This window comes from Syngnathus floridae, chromosome 5, assembly GCF_059516105.1.
Source record: "Syngnathus floridae isolate MCC-2025c chromosome 5, RoL_Sflo_1.0, whole genome shotgun sequence".
NCBI lineage: Eukaryota > Metazoa > Chordata > Actinopteri > Syngnathiformes > Syngnathidae > Syngnathus > Syngnathus floridae.
The window spans coordinates 983,766-1,008,614 of NC_142417.1; the positions used below are offsets into that span (position 1 = coordinate 983,766).

The following is a 24,849-nucleotide window of genomic DNA, read 5'->3' on the forward strand; positions in this document are numbered from 1 at the left end:
CCTTCCTTCCTTCCTTCCTTCCTTCCTTCCTTCCTTCCTTCCTTCCTTCCTTCCTTCCTTCCTTCCTTCCTTCCTTCCTTCCTTCCTTCCTTCCTTCCTTCCTTCCATACCGTCCCAGTTTTCGTTCCCACAAGCCCTTTCTTGAGTTTTCTGTGTAATGCACCTAATTCGTCTGCCGAGGATGTATTTAGCCGACAGGTGGCAGTAAAGACGCGCCCCTTCAACCTTGTTTGTTGTTTGCTTTCGTGTGCGTACACGTGCACATCAACGTCCCGTTTTTCTCGTGCACGCGTTCTAAAAATGCCCAGCCAAGGTAAAAGTAAACCACCGTCGCAATTCTCCAGTGATTTCTTCAATTGACGTGATATGAAAACGGTTCGCCGTTTTTAAACGCTTGCTACTTTGAGGCAAAAATTAGCAACAAGCTAAAAGTGTACCGTTACCTGTCATTTGAAGCAGGTGAACTAGCACAATGGTGCTCTCCATTTGTGGAAACAATTGATTTATTCCTATTATGGCCAGCGAAGCGATTGAGAGGCGTACAAATGTATGCATATAACAATTCCAGGGGTGCCTTTCACCGCCCCCGAGGATCTGCAGCCATATCATCAAAGTTTCTCAAGCAGTTCTCGACAGTCGCTTGGAGCTCCAGCTGGAGGACAGCAATCACTTGAATCACTTCCCCCCCCCCCGAGCTAAATAGACACCGGAGAGAGGTTGGATTTAAAACCCGCCCTCCGGAGGGATCTCGTTTCCCCCAAAAACCTCCCATTTCTCCCGATCTGTCTCTTTCTCTGCCCCCCTCTCTCTCCCTCTCTCTCTCTTTCTTTCTGTCCCCTCTCTCTCTCTCTCTCCTTTACCTTTATCCCTCGCATTTGGCCGTCTCCCCCAGCACAATCATGGATCTCGCGGCGAGATGTTTGCTTCTCCTTCCCTTCCTCGGTGTGATTGTGGCACTCGATTTGGAGACGATCGACCCCAGCTACTTCGTGGAGCCCGCTGCCACATCGGAGGTGATCGACTACAAGGATCCCTGCAAAGCTGGTGAGTGGGATTTTCACGTTGTTGTTGTTGTTGTTGTTTTTTTTTTGAAGGACTGAGATTTGCCTCGTCTGCGTGGACGTGCCACGATGGTTTTTTTTTGGGGGGGGGGGGGGGGGAGATCGGAGATGACAGTGCGAGACGGAGTTGTCGAAAAGGCTCCAAGGGACATTGTGTGCATTTGTTTGAATTTGAGACAAGAATTTATGAAACATTGAAAGGGAGCGTCTATATTTCACCCCGAAAACTTTCTGTTGGGTAAAAAGTTGCAGCCTACAGTATGTTTTTTTTTTTTTTTTTTTTTTTTTTTTAACTCTTCTATATGGCGTGTTGTGGATGATGGGGTGGGGAAACTTCAGTTTAACAATGCCTGCTCTTTTTTTGCATGGTGTCATTTATTTGGGACTATGCTCGAGTCTGCTTAGGCTCACATTATTTGGCCAAGACGCTTCGGAGTTGTCATGATAATCCTTTTCCTGCACTCTGAACTCTCTCGTCTTGCCAAATCTCTTTGGGAGATTTTTTTTTTTTTTTTTTTTTCCATCTGCTGAAAGTATTCCTGTTACACCGACCTTCAATGTCCTGAAAGTGCTTAGTTATTATGTGTGCACGTGACCATTTCTGATGTGGCAGCTTTCATCAAATCACCAAGCTGATGTCTTCATCTCTGACCCTTGCGACCTCATACACTCAAACCAGTGTAGTGTAGCTTTGTGTAAACACAACCAAGGCAGGCTGCAGATGTCCACAGCCGGCAAAGGGGCTACTTCTGGTTATTGTGTCACTCTTTCTTTTTTTTTTTTTTTTTTTACGTGATTACGCACGAATATCGATTTAGGGGACATGATGTCCTGTTCTGGAGCGTTGTTGATGTTGTGTGTCATGTCAGAGAGTGACTACAGGGCGGATGTTATTGTAATTAGAGTCATGTGCTTGACATCTTATTTGAAAGCTTTAAGAGGCGGAAGACGGTCATGACACCCACCTGCTTGCACGACTTCTTCATTATTCGACCTCTGTATTGCTGCCATTGCTTCCCTTTTGTGTGTGGGAGGGGAAGGGAAGGGAAGGGGTTTAATTCCTCAAATGGAAAACTCCTGTTGTGTTTTTTGACCAGAAAGCGAAGTGTGGAGAGTCTCTGGCAGTGAACGCAGCAATCACTCATTCCCAACTGCTTCTTCAACACTCTCCCTCCTTTCATCTTGCACATTTCCTCTTTGTTGCAATTTGCTTTCCTTGACAATCATGCCATGTTTTTATGGTTCAGTAACAAATAATATAGTTTTGAATATTGTATGTAGAGCCTCAAAACAAAATACGTCGTCATGGTTTCTCATTTCCAACGCGTTGGTAGAAACTTACTGCAAAACAAAACAAATTTACTCATCTAAAAATAACACTTAACTTTAGCTCGTTTAGTTGCATCATATTTTTTCCTAACCCCAAATCTCCGAAAAAGTCTTCCAAGTCCCGTGTGGTCTTGTTGAAGCAAAACTTGAGTGCCACCAATGCCTTCACGCTACATTTCAACAAAGCCACAGCGTTCAAGTTAGGGCTAAACAGTGTATTTTTCTTTTTTATATATGATTATAAATAGCAAACTTGGCTTCCCCGATTGAAGAAAAAAAAAATGTCCTCATTTTTCTATTTGGTCTCATAAATAAACGAAAAACCTGCCAAGCCCAAAAGTATGTACATTTTCGTCAACTCCATTGAGCTTCTTTCAGTATTAAATAAGGCGATGACATGATGCAAATGGGCATTGTCTGATGTAACAGCGTCTCTTCGCGAAGCCGACCCGTGGAAGTCCGACTCGGCACGATCCCGGCGAGACATTCAAGACTCGACGGAGATTAGATCCGCTTGTTTTCAAAATGAAAAATAGATGAGACGCAGTCATGCTCCGCTTGGTGATAATCATCACAGCGTGAATGCTTGCACTCATTGGAACATTTCCATACACAATTGTTTCTAATTTTATTTAGACGGAAACTATAATGCTCTGGATTTGATCAACTTTGAGATCCGTATTTAAATGTTTACATTGTCTGGCACAGTTGTCCGCTAAACTGTTGGCCAAAGCAGCCCAGTTTCAAATCAATATTCCCTTCAAAGCATTTCTACTGAATCCACCTTTTTATGAGTTGATTTTGACAAAATGCTGTTGGCGTTGAATCTTGGTTGCAGACAGACTCCTCAAGTCTCCTCTTTTTTTGTTGCTCTTTTTTAAAATTTGGTTTTCTCGCCTCTGTTAGCCCCACAGCTCCCTCCTCGGACTCACCGGCGCTGACTGTAGGTTCATTCACCTTGTGCCAAAGGAAAGCGGGGCTGGAAGGTGCAGGCCAGACAAACACTGACTTATGTCATTCCTCTTGCGGTCAGCGCTCAACCTGGTTCCCTCTTTTTTTTTTTTTTTTCCCTCCTCCGCAAAACAGCTGCATTTTTTCTCTTTGGGTAATATTAAAGAAAAAACGATGTTTAATGTTCCCATTAAAAACTTCCTCTCACTGACCCCATCCACCTTTAGTGAGTTCATGTCTAGCTCGATGACATCATACACTTGTTTGCCGATTTCTGCCATTGGGCTAAAACATTATTACGCCCAGATTTGGTCAACGACATTTTTTTTTTTCTTCCCTCACAAATCAGAATGAATAATGTTATTTTTTTCAAACTACTGACCAATTCAAATGGCTCACTGTCTTCGATAATGCAACAATACTGACATGCTGTAATTTTTCTTTTTTTTTTTCTTTTCTGAAAAGTGATGGAAGGTTTCCGCCCGTCGCCAGCGCTTCTATCTCTCGGCACATGCAGACACAAACAATAATCAGGATGGAGCCACCGCTTCATATAGGATAGCGGCGGCAACCTATAGAAAGCAGCATATGATTAGACACCACTCGCCCCCTCCCAAGCCTGCCAGGTGTTCCAGTAAGATGGCAGCAAGCCCTTTTATGCCATTATAATTTTCTCGCTATCACGTCTTTTTTTTCTTCTGCTTCTCAACCAATGCTCCGCTTCCGTGATGGGGTCTGTCGGCTAACCTTCACCGTGGGGTCTTCACTTAGGCGGATGCTTTTTCTTTTCTCATGGAACGCGGGCCCTATTGAGGCGAGCCCACACTGGGTGTTTTTTTTCCATGACAGGACCCCTGCCACTTCTCTCTCGGCAGGGTTCAGGTGATTAGGGGCCCCGGTCTATTGGCACGGCCTCAGCCGCGTTAGTTGGAACAATCTGTTTGTCGTCAGAGCTAAGTCATAAGTAATCTTGCATTACATTAGCCTGAGTGCGGAGCCTAAGCGATAAAAAAAAAAAATAAAAAAAAAAAGTGTGTGGGGGGCATTTAAATGGCTTCTTAATTAGCTTACTTTAATGAGGAGCTTATCAGTCATTTACTGTTGATTTCTTTCAAACTATTCAGCCACCGGTGCTTGGATGTGCTGTTTGCGAGAACCCCGAGGCAGATTAAGAGGCGTCCAATCAATGGAAAAACATGTAAGATTGCCGCCATCTATATCGCTGTGAGCTGTGCTGCTCCATTTTGTCCGTGTTTAAAAAGTCCAAATAAGCTGCTGAGAAGTCATTTAACGGGGTTGCTCAGGCGATGAGGTGGAGATGAGCTGTGAAATCCAATTTGCTAATGAGCTCGATGCGGTGTGAAATGTTGAAGGCAACAACGTGGCCGCTCGCCCTTTGCGGCTCGGGTCGCTCTCACTTTACTCATTAAGCTCCGAGCTGCAGTGCGCTGAATGGCTGATGCTCTTCATCATCTCAGATGTGGTAAATGAGACGTCAGGCTTTTGCAAAGATAATGACTTGAGTCTCCGCCGGTGGCAGATGAGACGGCCGCCAGAGCTTCTCGTCTAATTATACCTTGTGTACCTTTCTCAAATGAGCAGATAAGCAAATTGGCTTGCTTCTTCCACCGTGAGCTCAAATTGCCTAGTTAGGAAATGTCAAGCCGAACGCTTGCTGAGGAAATCACACGTTCTGCTTTTGCTAACAGGATTGACACATTCACATTTTTCCCAATTCCACTTTGGAGAGGAAAACCTACAACCACAGCCTAAAGAAAGTTCTCTTTGGAGAAAACCGAAACATGAAAATAAAATTCGACTGAGGAGCAGCTCAAGGCAGGGCGAGACCATTTCAGGAATTTTGAAAATGAACTTGAAAGTGCACTGGCAGCCGGTGGAGGGAGGACACAAATCAGAGTTATGTGCTCCGCTTAAGAGGCACATTTTGGAGCCAACTGGAGACGTTTGTGATCGGAGTGCATTACAGTAATCTAGCAAAGATCAAAAAAAAAAAAGAAAAAACACTGTTTTTCCAACAAAATCAGTTTCAACTTCCAAGTTGTTCAACATCAAAACATTTTTCCGCATAGGAACTCATGTAAAGTCATTGAATTTGTTCCTGACTCAAATGACCCGCATTGTCCAACCTTTCCTAACTTTTGGATGCTCCTCACGAGATTTGCTACCATTTCGCGGGATATCGTCGACAATTGTATTGTTTTTGTGACATAGGTTGGGAACGATCAGAGCGGGAACGGAAACTAAATCGTGATCCTTAGACTGTCATCAAATGGTAATCACCTTCACGCAATCCACAGCCGGCTTCCATTCAGATTCAAACGCGGCGTTTGTTACCAAACACGGGCCGTGAAAGGCGGTGCCGGGGTATTGTGATGCATTCCTGATGCACATTTCTCTACCTTCATCATTCGCAAGCACTTCCAAGCCGCCGAGCAGTTTTAAGTCCTCCTAAATAAAAGCTCCCGTCTCAGTTTAGCGTTGATGTTTGTGCGGGTTTCAGTGGCAGATGTCACAGTCTGCTTTTCAAGCGAGCGGATTTATTTGGAATCCCGGTGTGTTTGACACCGCAGAGGTCACCGCTTGGACATGACACCAATCAATGGGATTAATTTGATGGAGAGCCGACGTATAATCTGATGAAGGATGAGAAGGACGAAAGAGATGCGGAAGGGATTAGGACCGAGGTCATGACCAAACATTGAATTCAGTGGCATGAATGTATGGATATTTTTGTTGAAAAAGTGGAGCGTTACAAATACCCAACTAGAATAGCGCCTGATATTAGAATTATAGAATTATAACTCCAGCTGTTGTCATTTAGGTAATGAGTCATACGTGGGAAGCCATCTGTGACTCCTCTTCTGTATTTACACTTAGCCTTTGTGTCACCTTTCTCCACAGGGTGTCCTCAATCCCAGCCCCGAGTTGTGTACCCAAAGATGCCCAAAATCATGTCCGTGGATAATTAAAAGGAGGAGACAAGGGGATTAATTTAAAATCCCCGCCAGTCTTTCCATAAACCTGCCACGGCGTCTCCTGCTGCGCCCGGGGGGGTTCTAGTGCCGCCCTGCCGTTCATTTGCTCACTTCAATCTCCGCCGTTGTCCGAGAACAATGACATTGCGGATTAGGGAGCGCGTCCCCGGCGCTCTGCTGGATGCTTGGTCCTCGGCCATGGGCACAGTGCACGGCTCCATGTGAACCTCGTTGGCTTGGGCGCTGGCCCGTGTCTCCCTCCGCACAGCTTGCAAAGTGACCTTACACATGACCGGATGTGTCCTCTACTTGTGCTTTGTCCTCAGTCAGCAGATTGTTTTGTATTGGAATGAAACACTCGGTTGTGAGAATCCAATAAAAATCCAGATGAAATTGATAATAGGTTCTTGGAAAGCGTGGAGCAGGAATGCCACAACACTGAACTTGTTTCAAATCAGGTCAAAACAATACATGGTTGCAATCAAAGCGTCATGCCTGCAGTGTGCTATGATGGAATCAAGATAGTTCACTCAGTCCTTTGTTTGCAGGAGATTATTGCATGCCATTGGAGAGCTTGGTACTTAGCACTCAAGTAAAAAAAATGTTTGATCATTTTTATACTACTGGTACAAATGACAAATTATACGTAGAAAATGACCTCTGAATCGTGAAAAAAGGCTGTCATGGTAAATAGTGTTACCTTAGAGAAACTATTGTAGTAAGTACAAAAAATATGGACTCTCAAATGAACATTCTGCAGGACCATAGTTTCTGAGAAGCCGCTCCCATGAATGTCTGTTTCTCTGATAGCTTCCTCATGTCATGTCAGTTTTGATAGTGAGCAGCGTGGCGTGTCTTTTAAAATCAGATGAAAGATGGCTTCTGACCTCTGGAATTCAGGCCTGCCCTGCGCATGCCCCATCTTGTCATCAGCCTTTTACACCTCTGCTTATAGCTGCCATTAACCTCTCATTCCAAACACTCATTCAGCCACGTGCATCCTCTTGGACCTGCAGGGCGGACGACTTGCTTGTATTGATTTACTCTTGACTTTTGAAGAGTATTGTCATCTACCCCCCCACCCAGAAACAATTCTACAAGGAAATGCACACCCGATTTTTTTTTTTTCTCAACGTGGCGCAAAATGATTAAATCAGCGTTCTGTCATTATTCTTATTATTAGCCACCTCCTTTTATCTACAGATCTGACGCTACTGCCTTACATCTCAGTAAATATAGTCTCCATCAGGGATGGCACTCTGAAGTTAAAAATAAAGCTCATGTTAAATAACTGGCATTAAGTTCTCCATTTAACGGCTCTCTGGGTTCTGGTCCACCTCGCAAGCCTGGGCGGAGAGCTGTCATTTTCTTTCCTCTCCACATCTGCCTTCTCCATTCAAAGCGCCTGTGCGGGTATCTTGCCATCTCGCTTGTCAGACAGTATCTCCTCTTCAGTCGTGGACTTCAGAGCCACTATGCTATGCTTAAACCCCAAAAACCTCCACCACCTCCCCCCACCGGTGCCTGCATACAAGTCAGGCCGTAAATTGTGGAAACGTGCTGGTGTTAAAAGCTTGTTGAAGTGAGCGCCTTGTCTCTGTGGAGAGAACCCTGAGCCCTTCCTGCATAGAAATGGGGCATTTAGTAAGGAATCCCATAAAGCACATTCCTCGTAAAGTGGGACCGTGTGGTTATTTTTCCCCTCTCCTTGGCCTCATTAAAAATCTAATCCATGTTCAAGGTGCCCCATATTACTTCATGGAGGCAGTGTCGATGTGTCAAATCATATTTGATGGCTCTCATTAAAAACGACTCAACCCAAACATTTTCTTTAGTAATATGTTCTGTGGAGCCCAATGAGTCGAAATGCAGTGTTCTGATGAAAGTTTCCTTTGTGGAATATGAATTCAACAGGCAAAATCCAACTGTTTTGATCCACCTCAAGGGGCGGCCATTTTGACACTTACTGTCGACTGAAGATGACATCACAGTTGCCATATCGTGAGTCGCAACCAATCACGGAGAAACTGAGCTGTGATTGGTTGTGATATGGCAACCGTGATGTCATTTTCAGTCGACGGCAAGCGTAGAATGAAACGGATAAAAACGGCGACATTTTGCTGTATATTCCACAAACGCAAGATTAACCAGAATGCCGTGTTTCGGCTAGTAAGGAAAACTAAAAATATTATAAAGGAAATGTTTGAGTTGACTTCCCTTTTGACTATCTAATCAGGCGGTATGTAGTCATCTGGTAAATCTAGTCTCAGCTTGTCTGCATTAATTTTGTGGACAGCCAGGTTTCTGAGTTCAGACTTTATTTTCCTTTCATGAAGCAGCAGCAGCAAACCCCCCACTTCCCTCTACTCTGCAATATGTTGCTTACATTTCTATCCTATAATTTGGAGCCCAGTCAAGGCAGTCTTCCTACTAACCAAAAATGCACGTCTCTATTTCAGTGTCACAGTAAGGAAGGAGTCAATGAAGTTTTTTTCTTTTCTTTTTTTAATATGTTGACAAGCCATCCATGCAGCCCACTCAGTCTGAGCAGCAGGAAAAGCCTCTGGCAAGAAGCACTTTGCAATGTGGACGTCTACTTTACAACCATCTGACCTGTGCCATTTTTTTTTTTGTCTCTTTCAGCTGCCTTTCTGGGAGACATCGCTCTGGATGAGGAAGACCTGAAGTCATTTAAAGTGGATCGAATTATAGATTTGGCCTCCAGAACTGTCCAGATTGTTAATCGCACAAACACAGGTAAATAGAAAGCAAACCAAAACTGCTCTGCTGGTTCCTATGACTGCTTTAGGTGGATTTAAAAATAGTGAATCGGTTTCTCGGGTGATTCATTGCAGAGTCGAATGAAAATTGTCAATGGTGGTTTTGAAGTTTTAAACCCACAAACGTCATTCCAGATGGATGTGCAGGAGTCATTTGTTAGGTAAATCGTGTTGCTAAATGGAAAACTGGTGTTTAGACAACAGCTGGGAGACTCACAGTTCTATAAGCTAGCGGTAGCGCGTGTTCCAACAAGCGCGTTCATGTTGTGTTTGCCTTGTGAAGCTTTTATGTGTTCCCTCCTGGGTAGAATATGGGAGTTGAAAAAGAAAAAAAAAAGTGCTGATGCAGGTTTGGGAATACTTTTAAAACAGCAGGATGGGACTTGATTGACATTTTGTACTGTTACAGAACCAAACAAGGATTGCTGTGACTCTTATTCAAGCAGATCGTAATTTTCTCTTGAAAAGCTTCCAGGTCACACATTGAAGCGGATTGTAGGATCCAATGTTACAAATTTCTTGTTCAGCAAGAAGGAGCAAAACACTGCAATGTTTTTGCTGACATTTGGATGTTTTTTTTAAAACATATCAGGTTCAAGTTGGCATATAATGCGAATAATGCTATATGTATATAATGCTAATAATGCTATATGTAAGTGCAAAACATTAAAAAAAAATCAGTTTCAAGTTTGTATATAATGCTATATGTGAGAGCAAAACATAAAAAAAAAAAAATAGATTTAGGCTTTATGTTTATGTTCCCATCTGTTTCAATATTGCTTTGTGTGTCTCCAGGGTCTCCGAATAGCCAAAACAGACAAAGCTCTCACCGTAGGAAACGGGCCGCCACGTCCAGACCGGAGCGTGTTTGGCCTGAAGGTGTCATTCCATATGTCATCAGTGGTAATTTCAGCGGTAAGCTCAGCCTTTTGACCCAAATCATCTGGCTTGTTTTTAATGTGCTACAGATGTGATGAAAGGGAACGGTCGCATCTTGTCGATAAGCAACTGTCTCTTCCCATCCAGGCAGCCAACGAGCGATATTCCGCCAAGCCATGCGCCACTGGGAGAAGCACACCTGTGTGACCTTCAATGAGAGGACGTTGGAGGAGAGCTACATTGTCTTCACCTACAGACCGTGCGGGTGAGTCGACGGGGTTGGTCCGTGGCTCCGCCTCAACCCGCTGGGTCTTCTTCAGTCCCGGCTAATGATTGAACGCCTATGTGCTTTTCCCCGCTCCCCGCTCGGCAGTCTTTTCACCATTGTTCCTCTGTTCCCGGTCTCTGTGTGAGCTGTTATTTCAGGACCTCTGAGAGACGGCCCATTCAGTGGCCGGGAAGGCTTCCCTTCCCTTCCCTTAGCTCTTCATCACGGCGCATCGGTCACCGCTCGCGCTCTTGTGTCCCGCATGTTGCACACGGCTGCACCCGGCAGGGAGACTTCCGCAGCCTCGGCTCGGCGGCCCCGTTTACTCCGTTTTATTGACCTTCACAGTGCCCACTCAGCGTTTTCCTTTTAAACCCAACGGGAAGTTTGTTGTTGCCAAGAAACTATTCACCAGCTCATTGAATAGGGGCCTTTTATTTTAGGACTACAGTAGTACCTTGATTTATTCATTTGCAGGTTGCGGGATGTTGGTTGGTGTTTTTGTTTTCTTTGTGTTGGGAGTCAAAATTTGAAGCACGAGCAAAACTCGGATGACATTTTTTTTTTTTTTTTAATGAAGCAGAAATGGTATTTATATATGCTACATATATATGTATATATTATTATTTATTCGTTTATTTTGTTTTTTTTTAAAGGCACACAAACACACCACATTTAAAACACCACTTCAGAAAGCGGACGCAGTTCATCTGACACAATTTGTTTCCAGTCAACCACCGCTGGCCATTTTTAGCTGGGTAACCTGCCTGGCCGGCCAGCCGTGTGCAACAGGGATGGCATTATCCACGCGGGCGGCAGCGGTTAGCAGCGGGAATGCCTGACTCTGGTGGCGCATATTGAGCAGGCCCCCCTCTGTCCTTTGCAAAGTTCAAGGCGTGTCTCAGGAGAGCCTGGCTGGCTGGCTGGCTGGCTGGCCTTGTGCTAATTAGAGAGCGGCGTCTGGCTCGCGGGGCCGCCGTGCGTGCGCGCGCCCGTCCTCCATTCACCCTTACCGAACCTTTTTAATGTCACGCGGAAAGGGAACCGAAATGAACGAATGTCAAAGCTCTCTATATTTCTCCCTGATTTAGTCGAGGTAAAGGTTATGATCGATTTAATATCTCCTTTTTGATTGCTTTCATTTGGAAGGTTGCCAAGTCCGGAGCCGTTTTTTTGGTACGGTGCTAACACGTGTGCCCGTGTGCGATCGGCAGGTGCTGCTCCTACGTGGGCCGGCGCGGAGGAGGCCCTCAGGCTATATCCATTGGAAAGAACTGCGACAAGTTTGGTATCGTGGTGCACGAGCTGGGCCACGTGATCGGCTTTTGGCACGAACACACGCGGCCCGATCGAGACGAACACGTCAGCATTATCAGAGACAATATTCAGCCAGGTATGTTGCAAGAACATTAGGAGATGTCATTGTTTTTCTCTGCTAAAACGCAGACTGTAAGCACAATCATTGAATATAGTTTATTCTTCTCTTGACTGTGGAAAAAAAAAAAATCATTATCTTCACCTTACTAGTTTTGTTTCTTTTTATGATGAGGCAGGTGTACCTAATGATGTGGCCGGTTCAACCTAATTTCTTTTGCCCGTTCACAGGTCAGGAGTACAACTTTTTGAAAATGGAGCCCGGGGAGGTGGATTCCTTAGGAGAGGTCTACGATTTCGACAGTATCATGCACTATGCCCGGAATACATTCTCCAGGTAGGAGCCAAACCAGGCTACACTCTGTTCCTCTCGCCTGACGTAAAAATTCGTCTTTAGTCAAGTCGCGCCGTGCCCTCGGCATCCCGTCATCTTGTTCCCCATCGGTGCGCATCGTCTTTTATGGCTGCCTGTCTGTAAATTCATCGATGTCTGCAATTTTTAAGATTGAACGCAGCCACACACTAAAAGATAATATCCACCCCGAAGATATCAAGTTTGTGTAGATTCTTTTCCCAGTGCTTTTGAATTAGCATAGAAAGCTTTTTTTGAAAAAGGGTGGGTGCTTTGTTTTTAGAGATGAAAGGTTCCCCTCTCCTCTCGTTGCCATTTGATTCTATCGTCAGCTTCAGGCACAGCACTTGTGAACTAATGTGACGTGTGAAATATGTAGACATCTGCGCCTTTTCAGGGATGCCAAATATTTATTCAGAGAACCAAATCAATGTGTTTTATTTTTCCTTCTTCTTTATGGTCTGACCTTAGGCCGAAAACAGAAAAGTTGATAACCCTTCGTGCGCAGTTGTTGCCCTGCCGCGTTGCTGACATTGCTGTCATTATTGGGCGACACACTTGACATTTGAAAAACAATCAAGCGTCTATATCGCACCCGAAAAGCTGCCCGAGCGGAGTGAAGTCAAAGTTTTGCTAGCTATATATTAGGGATGTGCAACCCGCTTACCACAGCTTGTTCAAATTAAGGCCGCTCGTCCACTTTACTGCCGCCGGCTCATAAAGCAACAACGGCAACCGTGGCCTCGCTTTATCGCGGTAAAATGTCGACGCGCCATTTTCGGGGCTACGTGCAGTCGCTCGTAAAAATCGCTCCTCCACCTCGTTATACGCTGAAAGGCTTTTTGAAGAGGGTTTTAATGATCGCTAACAGAATGCGGGGGCCGAGACTCATTTTCCAGGTGTTTTAACACCCGTGCCTATTTCATTCAAGTGATAAGGAATGGAAAAGGGGACGTTGGCAAACATAAAAAAAAAAAATAATTGCCATTCCACTCTCTCATCAACTGCGTTTGAAAAGTTTTTGGCCACATAAATGGTGGCTCCAAGTTTTGACACGACGGTCCTTTGAACAGGGGTGTGTAGACTTTTTCTTTCCTCTGTGCCTCTCTTGCCTAGCCAAAGAGGAAACGGGGCTGCAGCTGCAGTCAACAGTTATTTCAAAGCACGCGGGCTTCTACCTAAAGCAAAGAGCCTTTGACACGCTGCAGCCAGAGCGGCTGTAATTTGATATCCGGTCACACACGCACGACTCGAAATAACTAAAGGAGAGAGCCTGGACTATCATCACTACCGACCGGCCGGGTCTGATATGAGAACCAGCTGTTAGCCACTCTTTTGTCCTCCAAGAGCCACAATGTCTCTCCAGTTCCTTGTGTTCGTCTCCCGGCGTACGCGGCGGCCGCTCTCCAATCAGCTGCTCTGCTCTGCTCTGCTCTGCTCTGCGCTGCTCTGCTCTGCTCTTTGCGAGATTCCAGGAAGCAGAGAGAGAATCTTTGTCTAAACAAACAGTGCGCTGCCGCGGCTGGATGCCAGCCAACGCTCAGAGCTGCCCGTCTGTCCGTGTGTATAGGTCAGGAATGCGCTCCACTTAGTGTCGATGTGAAAGTCGCTGTTGTGGCATTTGTTTTCACGGTCTAGACTTCATAAAAGAAAAAATATATATATATACAGACATCCTTTATTATACACCAAACACCATTTTGTATCATTAGATTGAGTTACCCTGTAAATATGTCAGCATGTCAAATTTCCAAATCAATTACTTTAATTGTCAAAATTACTTCTCGTTAAAAGCATTTTTAAAAAAAAAAATTTAAAAAAAGTTTTTTTTTTTAATTGCAGTCTTTATAATTGCAGTGAAGTAGACAGTAAAAGTGTTTAGAGCGTTTTGGCTTTTGGCCTGCCTGCCTGCCTGCCCTGTGACTGCTGAGTCGCCACCATGGCGTCCTGTCTGTGTGTCAGATTGGCCGCTCGCTCACTCCTCTCCAGACTGGACGCAAAGCACGACGGCCAAAGTATCCTGCTCGCGGTCCACAAAGCGACGTGTGAAGCCAAAGAGCGTGCCCACACTTTTGGACTGTCTGTGCCGCAGAGCAGCTAATAAATGAAACCGTTAGACCGCAAGCAAGTTCAAAGCAAATCCAAGTTTGTAACATTACGACACGCGCTTTCCAGAAAACGAATTTTATCATCGCAATTTAGGATATATTAAGCAGTAATGAGCTCAACTTTTTTATTTATAGAGCAATTAAAAAACAACCGCGGCTGAAACGTAGTGCTGCAAAGTGCTGCACGCAAATCAAATTAAACAGTCAAATAATTCATTATTAATTAATTAACAATACATTTATTAATTAATCAGCTTTTTAAAAAAAAAAAAATGTATTTTTGCCAATTTTTGCAGATACATTTTGCTCCCCATAAATTGCCCAAGGTGGAAAAAAAAAAAAAAAAAGACGACTGAGGGACCTTTTGTTGACCTGAAGAAAACCTTCTGCAGCTGATGAGTCGCTAAGGTCTTCTTCAGAATACTCAAACATCACTCTATCTGTCACACTGGGTCAAGGTGTGGATTTAACTTCACCATTTCCAAAGTTCTGTGGCAATTTTCGACACAATGGCCCTCAAGCATGTTAGGCTGATAATCTCCCTTGACCTGCTTTCTCTTCAGCACTGATTCTGGCCTCATTTGCGGATTTGTGTTGATCGCTAAAGACATGAGAGGAAAAGCTGCCACGGCGAAGGAATGTTTCACACAGTTCTATTTGAAGACTGTTAGCTTTTCACAAGTCATTCCAAGCGCATTTCTCTGCGTGCTGATTGGCTGATTCACCTGTGCCAGTATCTGTCCGTGTTAATCCTATATGAGCTTGTTGTACGCCAAATCACCGTGGGAAACCGGGCTGACCGTTGTTTGCGAGATTTCACGGTTCCTCTTCATGTCTTGCTGTCTTCTTAAGACAAGTACAGCTCCGTGCCACGGTTAAGATGAAGTTCTTTACTCCAAAATGTTTTTTTCCGATCAAGCCGTGAAGCGCTGCCAACTCAAATAGAGACCTGCCAGTGTAGCCTTTGTCTCCTCTAACACAGGCGAGAGTGGAGTTTTTTTTTTTTTTTCTTTTTTCCCCCTCCACTGAACCAGCATACGGACTTGTGGAGGCTCAAAGAGAGACAAGCAAGCAGGAACAGTCCAAACTGTTAGCTCAGGCTGCAGTGTTTGCACATGCCTGGCATTGATAGGCATGTCACCATGGGAACGACCAGGGAACCAGCCCGCTGCTCGCCAATACTCCAAGAAAAATAGAGATGAGAAACGAGCAAAGTGTCAAGTGAGACAGCAGTGAGAAAAGAGTCTTTTGAGACTCACTGTTCTCTCCTGGCCTTTTGGAAAGCCAAATATTCGGCATCTGACCTTTTGGAAACCTTTTCTGTCATTTTAGACTTCTAAATATGACGTATGGCTACCGCTGCTATAAAGAGGTCGAGCACAATGTCAGGTTAATACGCCCGACGGTCCCGTGTGCAATTAAAATGTTTTATATGAGGAAAGTCCCTCAGCGGTTTGCATTTTGACATACTTTCGCTGTGCGCAATGAATGGATTATGGGTGTGGCCGTGCATGTTGATTCAGGTTAATAATGAGTTCTGATGTGTAAGCCAGGAATGTGATTACTGGTCGCTTTGTCATGAACAAATGAGTGAGGTGAGAAAAATGCTGGGGCGTGCTTGGCTAAAATGTATATATTTATTTAAAATGTATCAAAAGTAATATTATAATAAAATATATTAAATATCTTATATATAATATATTTTTATATAAATATTTATATGAAATGTATTACTTTAATTTTGTTATTTCGTGTTTCAGCAAATACAGTTGTGCCCAGTTTTTTTAGATACTATATGAGAAGCAACAGTTTGGTCAAATAAAAAAAATCTTAAAAAAAGAGACGATTTTGCTTTTACATGCTAATGGATAATGGGAAACACCACAACTAGTAGCATCTACGCAGTCTTTGAATGGCTGAACATAAATGGTGCGGCAACACATGTACACGAGATAGAACCGTACTCTCTGTCACATCTGGAGCTTGCATTAAAAGGAAAGGTAAAAAAGAGTGCAAATAGAGAATGAAAATCTCCGTTGGATTAAAACAATGAAAGTAATATGCATGACAATCTATCATTGTTCATATTTACATTGCTTTGAAGACACGGGTAGAATGGTGGAGTCGGTCGGGGTCACCGGGTTCGCGCAACCATTTGCTAGTCGTTAAGTACTCTCACGTTGGAACCGGATTAAAAGCGAGCAGGCTTTGAGCATATTATATGCAGCGCGCATTGTTCTGAGTCCATTTTTGTTTTCATCCGGAATCCCAAATTTGGTTGGAACAGGCTCTCAAGGGTCATGTGGTACTCACGTCCGTCTTCCTCTCTGTGCACGACAGGGGCATCTTCCTGGACACCATCCTGCCGCGCTACGATGTGAATGGTGTGCGACCACCCATTGGCCAGAGAACCAGACTTAGCAAAGGGGATATCGCACAGGCACGCAAACTCTACAAATGCTCCAGTAAGACCAAAACGGCAGATCCTGTCTGCTCTGGATTTTTTTTTTTTCCTCTCCCCTTGTCTATTTTTGCACATGCGTGAGAGATCTGCAGTTGTCCTGCGGTGCTTTCCCTCCATGCATCTCCTACTGGGTGGGAATAGCCAATGGTCGACTTTTTGATGTGGTGCGGCCGCTCGGCTACAGCATCCCGAGGAGTGTAAACATTACCCGGCAACAGGAAGTCGGCGCAGATACACGGCGGTCAAGAGAGGACAATGTCTACGCAACGCAGCCAGCAGGCTTACTTACATAAGCTTTGTTTACGCTGCGCGGCGTAAACACAATCGATAGATAGCGTTGGCGTGGCTGCATTGGGAACAGACCCGCGCTGACGAGATTGGATGTCATGCAGTTAATTATAGGTCAGGTCAGGATAGCTGAGTTGTCAAACACGATGGCGATGGCTGGCCCGCAAAGTCGAACCAGCTGCTGAGGCTGCTTGTGCTGAACCTCCACATATACATCTGCGTTTGCGCGACGTCATCTCCCTCAATGACCGTCTTGGAGGAAGACACCCCCTTGTGATGTGGCAGCGGTGATGTGTTCCCGGAAACCGACTAAAACCTTCCATGGCCACGGATCTCTCTTTCTCGGAAATTGATGTCATCCCCTATGTGTGAAAGTGTTCTTTTTTTTTTTACCCTTTCGTATTCTTACTCACGACTCATCTGGGGGTTTCCTAGTTGTTCTTCTTGGAGGAAAAACGTAAACAATTGAGGAGATGTTTTTGTTATCTCCTGCTAAGTTCAAATAACAAGCGGGCAGGCAAACAAGGGAACTCAAATCTTCGCTCCGTAATTTGATCTCATTAAACACATCTTGAGCCTTCCCTTTTTGTCTTGTGGCACCAGCATTAACGTGGAGTCTTTCCATATTTAATTGTGCCATCACGTACATAATGTATCACATCCTCTACAGGGCTTGAGTTATTTATAGAGGGTCGGCTTTATTTTCAGAGGATGCGTCGAGAGAACGTCTCATCGTATGGACCTAGGAAACAAAATAACTCCAATTGAAATAATGAAAAAAAAAACTTTTTTAAATTAAATTAACTTGCTGTTTAATATGGTGAAAATGCCATTCGTTTTTATATATCAATATCAAACAGGAGCTTTTATTTGAAATGCATTTATTTTGGTTTCTCCTTCCTGATTGTGAAACGGTCATATGAACATTTTTCCTACATAAATGTGTGATTCAGACAAACGTCAGTGCCTTTCAAACTGTCAATTTAAACGTGTGCGATTCCCGTGCAGTTGTCGGCCTGTCGAGCCGTTTCAACCCGGCACCGATTGGCCGGTCGGGCACGGCTCTCGGGTCTTAACGCACGGCTCCTTGTGTGTTTGTCTCTGGCGACAGAATGCGGGGACAGTCTGCAGGATAGCAACGGCAATTTTTCCTCTCCGGGTTTCCCCAACGGATACTCGGCTTACATGCACTGCATCTGGAGAATATCCGTCACGCCGGGAGAAAAGGTGAGCCGGCGGTGACGGCCAAACGGGCCAAAACAAACACGGCTCTCTTTTCTGAGAGTGAATCACCGTGTGACCTTTGTCCCATTTTGTGTCAATAATCACCCCTCTTGTTTTTTCCCCAAAGATCATTCTGAACTTCACTTCCATGGATCTGTACAGAAGTCACCTGTGCTGGTATGACCATGTGGAAATCCGGGACGGATATTGGAGGAAGGCGCCTCTTAAAGGTCATTTTTAGTCATTTCAACTGCTCAATGACTCAAAGCCATTTTTTTTTCTCTCACTTTCATGGGAGTGATTGCTATAAAAATGTTTTGACATGACTCTCCTCCGACTAAGTCTGATGTCACTCATTAGGCATCACAACTAAATTCCCTCAAAGCATTTTCTTTCCATATGGAATTGTCGGAGTTCACTTTCTACGTTTACTATACGTCCCACACTAATGGGAACCGGGCCTCGGAATGGTTTGGATTTGTTTTCACTCATTGTGGAAAAGACAAAAACAAAGTGTCTGAGTACTGTTTGTATCAATAGTGATCGTAAAATATAAACGCAGGATCTTAGCCTTCCCAAATATTAACCCTAGCCCCCCCCCATCTGTGATCCAGGTCGATTCTGCGGCGACAAGCTACCCGAGTCAATCATCTCCACCGACAGCCGGTTGTGGATCGAATTCCGCAGCAGCAGCAACTGGGTGGGCAAAGGTTTCTCTGCCGTTTATGAGGGTAAGCGCCAAATGGCCACCACCTCGCCGCCTGGGCGATGTCGCTCAAATGAGCCGGCTCGCGCATTGGCCTCCAAGCTGCGCTAATATCCTCCTCCTTTTTTGGCACCCACACTGCTGATGTGTCAGCCACTTTAATCAGATTTTGGCCAGCCCTCAGAATCGCCTCTATTGTTTCCAGGCCGTGCAGAAGCTTGGGTGTGTGTGTGTTAGTCACAGAGTGTGCATTTTGGCTAATCCGCATTGCGAAAATCCGATCAGTGTGTACACTTTTTCTTGTCTTAATCATTTTGCTATGAAGTGTCTTTGAATTGTTTTCTTCCTGTCACGTGCAGCCGTGTGTGGTGGGGAGGTGAAGAAGGACAGCGGGCAGATCCAGTCCCCCAACTACCCCGATGACTACAGACCCAACAAAGCATGCGTATGGAAGGTTACCGTGGCTCAGGGCTACCACGTAGGCCTCACCTTCCAGTCCTTTGAAGTAAGGCCACGCCACACTTGCGGTCACGGCCCGACCCGGCCCCGAAAAACAAACCTTCTGTCACGCAGATTGAGAGACATGACAGTTGCGCGTACGACTACCTGGAGGTGCGTGACGGCAACTCGGAGAACAGCCCCCTGCTGGGCCGCTTCTGCGGCTATGACAAGCCAGATGACATCAAAACCAGCTCCAACCAGCTGTGGATGAAATTTGTTTCAGATGGCTCCGTCAACAAGGCCGGCTTTGCAGCCAACTTCTTCAAAGGTCAGAGTTGAAAGGTTACAAACGCCGGAGGGAATTTCAGCATGTGTGTTGAAGAAGTAATGTGTTTGGCATTAACGCTCGAAAGCACAGTGGAACCTCAAAGGTCAAACTCGTTTTCCACATTGGAGATATTTGAAGTTGCGGAATCTTTATTTCCTGTCCGAGCAATATTTTGAATTGAATTTTAACAAGAGGCAAACAAGCAGAACAATCTATTCTATTTCGAAATTCCTGTTCTTTTTCAGGCATGGGTTCGTGAATCTTTTTTTATGCGTCCAAATTATTTTTTTTCAAACTCTCCAGATGGCGCTTTTGTGTGTATTCGGGGGGGAGTTGAGTCGAGGACCCTTCAAATAAATATATTTTCACTGCAGGCAGTTGAAATAAAAATGTTATGTTCACAGCAGCGCTGAGTACACCAAAATTTGAGTCGTTCGTCACAAAATATTTCATTCATGAGAGCAGTAAAACACTCATAAAATATTCTCCTCAACTTTAATCAACCACAGGACAGATGTCCCTTTTTTTCATGAACATTAGCTGTCACAAAAGAAAAAAAAAAGAAGCAAAATGGTGATGTCATGGAAAAAAATTAAATCAATCAAACCCTCTTGTTATCATAACAAGTGATGACAGGCTGACCGAGTGTTTCCAGGCCTTTATTGAGCCAAGACACATTTACAATCAAAAAGACAAAAACCAAAAAGTCCTGAAATGATGATGATGATGTTGTGTGGTGACACTGGTTGTCGTGGAAAAATGTGTTGTTCTTCTGTTTGTCATGGAATGCCTCTGGCAAATATATTCTCCATCCAAACTTTGTAATTGAACCGAGTAATCTCTCTCACGTGGCGAGCCAGTTGTGCTAGCAGCTCATGATAGATGCTATAACAAAGTTAGCTCCTTGATGCTAGCTTTACAATCCCCCGACAGTGTTTTTTGTTTTTCAATTGAAAACATGACAAAAATGCTCATGTTTTTTGGAGGGGGTGGAAGATTAGGAATAGAATTTCACTCCATTTCAGTCGGGAAAATCAAGGTCAAGTCACGCAACAGCAGTACGACATTTGACTTTGGCGGTTATTGCTGCCATTGCGCCACCGGCGTGTGTGTATTTGTATGTGTATGTGTGTGAACCTTCTTGTCTGGAGTACAGCCCCATGGAAGCAAGGGGCCCAGCCAAAAGGCTCCCAACATATCTTTGTGTTTCAGAGATGGATGAGTGCTCCAAGCCAGACAACGGTCGCTGCGAGCAACGCTGTGTCAACACGCTGGGCAGCTACAAGTGCGCCTGCGACCCGGGCTACGAGCTGGCTGCCGACAAGCGCAGTTGTGAGGGTATGTGGGATGCTCCTTCCTTAGCTCAAGTGCCTCCATTCCGTGTTTACCTTGAACGTCGCTTAACTCTGAACAGCCAAGTTTGGGCGTAGCAGCTGTTGTTGTAGCAAAATGCTACGTTACATAATTCATCCTGAGCATTCCTAAAAGCACCCATGGCAGGCCAGAGCGTCATTGCTTGAATGGATGTTTTACATCAAAGTCATGCCCTTTTTTTTTTGGGTGTGCAGCTGCCTGCGGAGGCTTCATCACCAAGCTGAATGGTTCCATCACCAGCCCCGGTTGGCCCAGAGAGTACCCTCCCAACAAGAACTGCATCTGGCAGCTGGTGGCCCCCACGCAGTACCGCATCACTCTGCTCTTTGACGTCTTCGAGACCGAGGGCAGTGACGTGAGTGACCGGGGTCTGGCCGTCGGGTGGCTTGGTTCTGTTGTTCTTCATCCAGCCTGTGTGCTCAGGTTTGCAAGTACGACTACGTAGAGGTGCGCAGCGGACTGTCGGCAGATTCCAGGCTACACGGGAAGTTCTGCGGCGCCGAGAAACCCGAAGCCATCACCTCTCAGTACAACAACATGCGCATCGAGTTCAAGTCCGACAACACCGTGTCCAAAAAGGGCTTTAAAGCACAGTTTTTCTCAGGTCTGTTCATTTAACCCAAACTTGATTTCTTTGCTGGCCATCAGGGTAGGCCTCGGGGGGCCCAGTTAAGGAATGTTATACCTGCTTGTCTTATGTGTATAGCAACATAGTCGCACCTGCATTTTGGTCAGTATTTTTACGGCCGCTAGACAACGTTTGCAGACAGATACGATGACGTCAAGGGCCGAAATGTGACCGGCGAGCCTTAAGTTTGACACCCACCGGTGGGTAATGGAAATGCCACTCATTGGCCCTGACTGTCGCCTGTCCTCAGACAAAGACGAGTGCTCCAAGGAGAACGGCGGCTGTCAGCACGAGTGCGTCAACACCTTCGGAAGCTACAGCTGCCAGTGCAGGAGCGGCTTTGTGCTGCACGACAACAAGCACGACTGCAAAGAGGGTAAAATGTCCGCCTACTCCAGCTGATGATGATGATGATGATGATGATGATGATGATGATTTGGTTCCGGTGCAATTTTTCTCTCACGCTTATGTTTGCGCTTAACTGGTATTATTATTGTTTTGATTTTTTTTTTTTTTAGCCGGCTGCGATCACACAGTGACCAGTGTGAGCGGTACCATCACCAGTCCCAACTGGCCCGATAAATATCCCAGCAAGAAGGCGTGCACTTGGTCGCTCACCACCACGCCCGGCCACCGCATCAAAATAGTAAGCAACGTGTTATTGCCTTTATGAAGACAACCTCCTACCGAATAGAATGACCTGTCTCTGTAACCCGATCGTTCCTCCTGCGTCCGTCGTAGGCTTTCAATGAGATCGACATGGAGGCTCACCTGGAGTGCGCTTACGACCACATCGAAATCTACGACGGGAAAGACGGCAAAGCTCAAAGCATCGGTCGCTATTGCGGCACAAAGAAGCCGCAGCCCGTCACGTCCACCGGCAATAAACTCTTCATCCGCTTTTACTCCGACAACTCCGTGCAGAAGAAAGGCTTTGAGGCATCCCACTCTGCAGGTACACACTTAATGGTCTCTTTGCATCCCTAGTGGAGGAGTTCTCTATTCGGTCAGTTCGACGTCATTTTTCCACGCGCAGAATGCGGCGGTCGCCTGAAGGCCGAGGTGAAGACCAAGGACCTGTTCTCGCACGCCCAGTTCGGGGACAACAACTACCCCGGGGCCTCCGACTGCCAGTGGGTGATCTCGGCCGAGAAAGGCTACGGCGTGGAGCTCATCTTCCAGACCTTTGAGATCGAGGAGGAGGCGGACTGCGGCTACGACTACATGGAGCTCTTTGACGGGGCTGACACCAAGTCTCCGCGGTTGGGACGTTACTGCGGCTCAGGAGTAAGCCAAATATTTGTCCTTTATCTATGGCAGATTTTCAGCAATTGCGGAATGTATTTCCCTCATCCATTGCCACCATTTGATTAAATCCACAATTGAGCAACAGATCACTTGACTTGTCATGTTGACTGACCTGGCAGAGCGCTTTGGACAAGGACCAAGTTTCCTTTTGAGCAACGTTAGGACAGTGAAGCTCCATTTATTGCTGGGATATGTTCCAGACGCAGCTGTGATTGGTGAAAATCTGCCATATATTGTAAAAAGAAATATTTTTGAGAGTGATTTACCCCTCCTGCATATTTTAAATGCATTTAAATGTAAATTGTATTTGTAAAAAAAAAAATAATAACTGACATTCAGATAATACAAGATAATACAAAAGTCACTTAAACACTAAAACAAGTCTGCTAGCTTAATATGATGAAAATCAACTCAAAAAATACATCAAAAGCATCGCTTTAAAATGTGCGCTATAGTGCGGGAGGGCCACAAAAGGTCAAACACCATGACTCTGATTCATTTTTAATGTAGGAAAGCAAAACTATTCCCAGTATCCTTCCAAGTGCTCCTCCGAGCTTGGGAGTGTCGCTCGTGACGCTTATGGGTGTGATGTCATCGTCCGGCGCCGCTTGATGTCTTTTGCAATGTTAAGTAATGACCAATTGGCCCAAAGATCGCTAAGACCTCAGCGGCACTTGAGGTGATCGAACGATACGCCGATGAAGGTTCCTTTTATAAAATCGAAGATTCCCCAAAAGAAATGAATGCAAAGTTAAAGGCAACGACTTTCAGGCAATTTGACACTCTTTAATGCTGATCTGTCCCCCCAGCCACCCGAGGAGATCTACTCGGCCGGCGACTCCATCGTGATCAAGTTCCGTTCGGACGACACCATCAACAAGAAAGGATTCCACGTGCGCTACACCAGCACCAAGTTCCAGGATACGCTGCATTCGCGCAAGTGACGAGTGGGGGCCGCAAGGGGCCGCGCGGCGGGGCAGAGGGCCACCCGGAGGGGCCCCAAAGGGAGGCTCCCGCCTACCGCTCGGAAACCTTCGGCCACCAACGCCAATCAGATGCGACAGAAGAGCCGCAAGAGCGCCACCAAGCGCACCTCAGCTCCCAGGGGCTCCAGCTCCCCCCGCAGACTGTGAGGAGTAAAGCCATTCTGCAGTACACCTTCTTTTTACCTTTTTACGCTTAGGATCGGGCTTTGGCGGACAGCGACGGGAGTGGGGGCGTTTATTGACCTGACCCCTCCTCTCCCATTCTGGTTCATTCTGATTCTTTTTTTTTTTTTTTCTCTCTCGGTTTTTTTTTTTTTTTCCTTTTCTTTTCAAAGGTGCCTCTCCTAACATGGCACAACAAGGAAACCAGTGGATTCTCAGGATCTGTAGGAAACGGCGGGCATCATCCCTGCTCTTGTCACGCCGCACCAGACCATCCTCCTCCTCCTCCTCCTCCTCATCATCACCATCACAAAGGACTTGAGCGGAGATGTGGGCCTTGGCGTGTGCACGGGGAACAACTGCAGCAGCATTCTGTGTAACGGGCGACGCGACGGCCACACTCTCACTTGTTAGCATTAACCCAGGAACATAAGGAAGCAGTTTTCTTATTAAAGGACTAATCAATGAAATGTGGTCCATGGTCTTCTGGTTGGTCATTACTGTACCTCCATGATGTGTAAAGTGTGTATGCGTGCGTGCGTGCGTGATCTTTCAAAGGGAACATGTGCTTCTTTTTTTTTTTTTTTTTTTTTTTTTCTCAGCTCAAACCATTTAGCACTTTACAGTGAATTGTTCCAAAATCATTGAGTGTCGATGGATTTTTGTGAAATGCAATGCCAGTTCACTTATTTTTAAATGCATTTTATCTCTCTCTTATTCAAAATCAAAATTGTTTTGTTTTTTTCTCTCAGTTGCTCCATTTTAGTTCCTCAGGCATACTTGAACATTGTGTGTGCCCTGTGACGTGGGGTAATAAAGATATGACTTATGTGTCTGTGTTT

General features: G+C 45.3%; 1 protein-coding gene across 3 annotated transcripts; it reads left to right on the top strand.

Annotated features, from left to right (window-relative positions):
- Nucleotides 1-204: 204 nt before the first annotated feature.
- bmp1a (bone morphogenetic protein 1a) lies at nt 205-24,838 on the top strand. 3 transcript variants are annotated; one of them, XM_088375866.1, is made up of 22 exons: nt 205-313; nt 569-716; nt 893-1,044; nt 8,981-9,094; nt 9,913-10,032; nt 10,144-10,261; nt 11,479-11,657; nt 11,870-11,975; nt 16,439-16,563; nt 17,962-18,077; nt 18,202-18,304; nt 18,689-18,805; nt 19,140-19,285; nt 19,354-19,549; nt 20,762-20,887; nt 21,118-21,278; nt 21,347-21,527; nt 21,802-21,927; nt 22,070-22,197; nt 22,293-22,506; nt 22,588-22,838; nt 23,669-24,838. In XM_088375866.1, the coding sequence occupies exons 3-22, from the start codon at nt 900-902 to the stop codon at nt 23,801-23,803; spliced, it is 2,907 nt and encodes a 968-aa protein (XP_088231992.1). In that variant the 5' UTR covers nt 205-313; nt 569-716; nt 893-899; the 3' UTR covers nt 23,804-24,838. The 3 variants fall into 3 exon arrangements, 2 of the variants coding, with proteins under 2 accessions (XP_088231992.1, XP_088231991.1); XR_015858562.1 differs by lacking the exons at nt 205-313; nt 569-716 and having other exon boundaries at nt 764-1,044; nt 23,669-23,988; nt 24,181-24,838; XM_088375865.1 differs by lacking the exons at nt 205-313; nt 569-716 and having other exon boundaries at nt 764-1,044.
- The last annotated feature ends 11 nt before the right edge of the window (nt 24,839-24,849 follow it).

What these genes read in the sequence shown, in the direction of transcription:
- bmp1a (XM_088375866.1), top strand. Translation starts at nt 900, where the DNA reads ATGGATCTCGCGGCGAGATGTTTGCTTCTCCTTCCCTTCCTCGGTGTG. An exon ending in TTCACCTACAGACCGTGCGG is followed by an intron (nt 10,262 to 11,478) that starts GTGAGTCGACGG and finishes TGCGATCGGCAG; the next exon opens with GTGCTGCTCCTACGTGGGCC. An exon ending in CAAACTCTACAAATGCTCCA is followed by an intron (nt 16,564 to 17,961) that starts GTAAGACCAAAA and finishes CTCTGGCGACAG; the next exon opens with AATGCGGGGACAGTCTGCAG.